Consider the following 1,454-nt stretch of genomic DNA (forward strand, 5'->3'; position numbering starts at 1 on the left):
TGCTGGAGTCCCCATCCCTGGAGGGGTTTCCCAGCCGTGTGGAGGTGCTGCTGGGGGGCAGGGGGGACCTGGTGGTGCTGGGGGGATGCTGGCACTGCGGGATCTTAAAGGTCTTTTCCACCCCAAACTGAATGTTTCTGGTTATCACCAGAACCTCCCTCCATGAGGCCACGCTCAGTTTCAGAGACAAAACCTCAGATGCTGGTGCTTAACCGTCCCCTTCTTTAAACTCGCTCGGTTTCTTGTAGTGAAGTTAAATGGCGGCCGACACGTCCAGGGGATACTGCGGGGGTTTGATCCCTTCATGAACCTCGTCATCGACGAGTGCGTGGAGATGGCGCCGGGAGGACAGCAGAACAACATCGGCATGGTGGTGAGTGCTGCTGCGGGCAGTAAGAGGTGTTAAACGGGCTGAATTCTCATAGAACAGGATCACAGACTGGTTTGGGTTGAAGGGGGTTGTCTGGGGGACCTTAAAGCTCCCCCAGTCCCACCCCTGCCGGGAGCAGGGACATCTGCCCCCAGAGCAGCTTCCCCAGAGCCCCACGGGCCACCCTGACCTGGGATGGGGCCAGCGATGGGGCTGCTGCCACCTCTCAGGGCAGCCTGGTCCCATTAAGGAGCCTGTGGGTGTGTTTACCGTAATAGCACGGAACAGTCTGTGGGGTTTGGGGGTTAAAATCCATCAGTGTTCATCCTCGCGAGAGAATTCACTTCAATTTTTGGCACAGCAGCGGCTTTTTAGGGAAATAAAGTGGAGGAAGGGGACCCACCATGCTGCATCTCACCGGCTGCTCTGAACGTTCCTGTTTTTTTTAGGTGATACGAGGAAACAGCATCATTATGCTGGAAGCTTTGGAACGAGTATAGCGCCGGAGAACCCTGCCCGTCCGAGCCCCCCTGTTCCTTCTACTCATTGAACCTGCCACGAAGCCTCCCCAAACAGAAACTTTTTATTATTTTGGTTTTGTGAAATAAAGTTTTGTACGGATGACATCGCTCGTGTCAGTGGTACTTGCTGTTCGGGGCAGCGGGGGTTACTTCTACTCCCCATCGCCTTAATACTCTGCAAAGGCTTTGAGGAGGGTTAATTTATCCCAGTGGAGGATAAATTTGTGCCACTTTTAGTGTGATCCTGTAAAGAATGAGCTGCATCCTGCTTGTTCAGTGGTTATGGGTCCTTAATCGGCAGGAAAATGGTAGAATTCCCCTCTGAAGGGACAATATTCTCATGAAAAGGTTTTCTTCCCTGCTCAGACCCAGTGGTGCCCAGATGTAGGGTAAAGTCATCTTAAATATTAACTCTTTAAGCCTTGACAAAGCAAAAATCAGTGGTTTTGTGCAGATTAACCACTGGTTTTGGCACCTTGGGCGCTCCCCGCCGACCACCTCCCAGAGCAGCACTTGTTCTGGAAGCCGATGAAGCCCCGAGTCCCACCACCCGAGCATCAAAA

At 52.9% G+C, this 1,454-nt stretch overlaps 1 protein-coding gene across 1 annotated transcript; it reads left to right on the top strand.

The window, feature by feature from the left end:
- Window positions 1–248: 248 nt before the first annotated feature.
- SNRPG (small nuclear ribonucleoprotein polypeptide G) lies at window positions 249–870 on the top strand (the record flags this gene model as incomplete). Its single annotated transcript, XM_010137307.1, has 2 exons — window positions 249–373; window positions 820–870. Coding segments are annotated over 2 exons (176 nt in total), but the record flags the coding sequence as incomplete, so codon positions are not given.
- Window positions 871–1,454: the final 584 nt, after the last annotated feature.

This window comes from Buceros rhinoceros, unplaced genomic scaffold, assembly GCF_000710305.1.
Source record: "Buceros rhinoceros silvestris isolate BGI_N320 unplaced genomic scaffold, ASM71030v1 scaffold32745, whole genome shotgun sequence".
NCBI lineage: Eukaryota > Metazoa > Chordata > Aves > Bucerotiformes > Bucerotidae > Buceros > Buceros rhinoceros.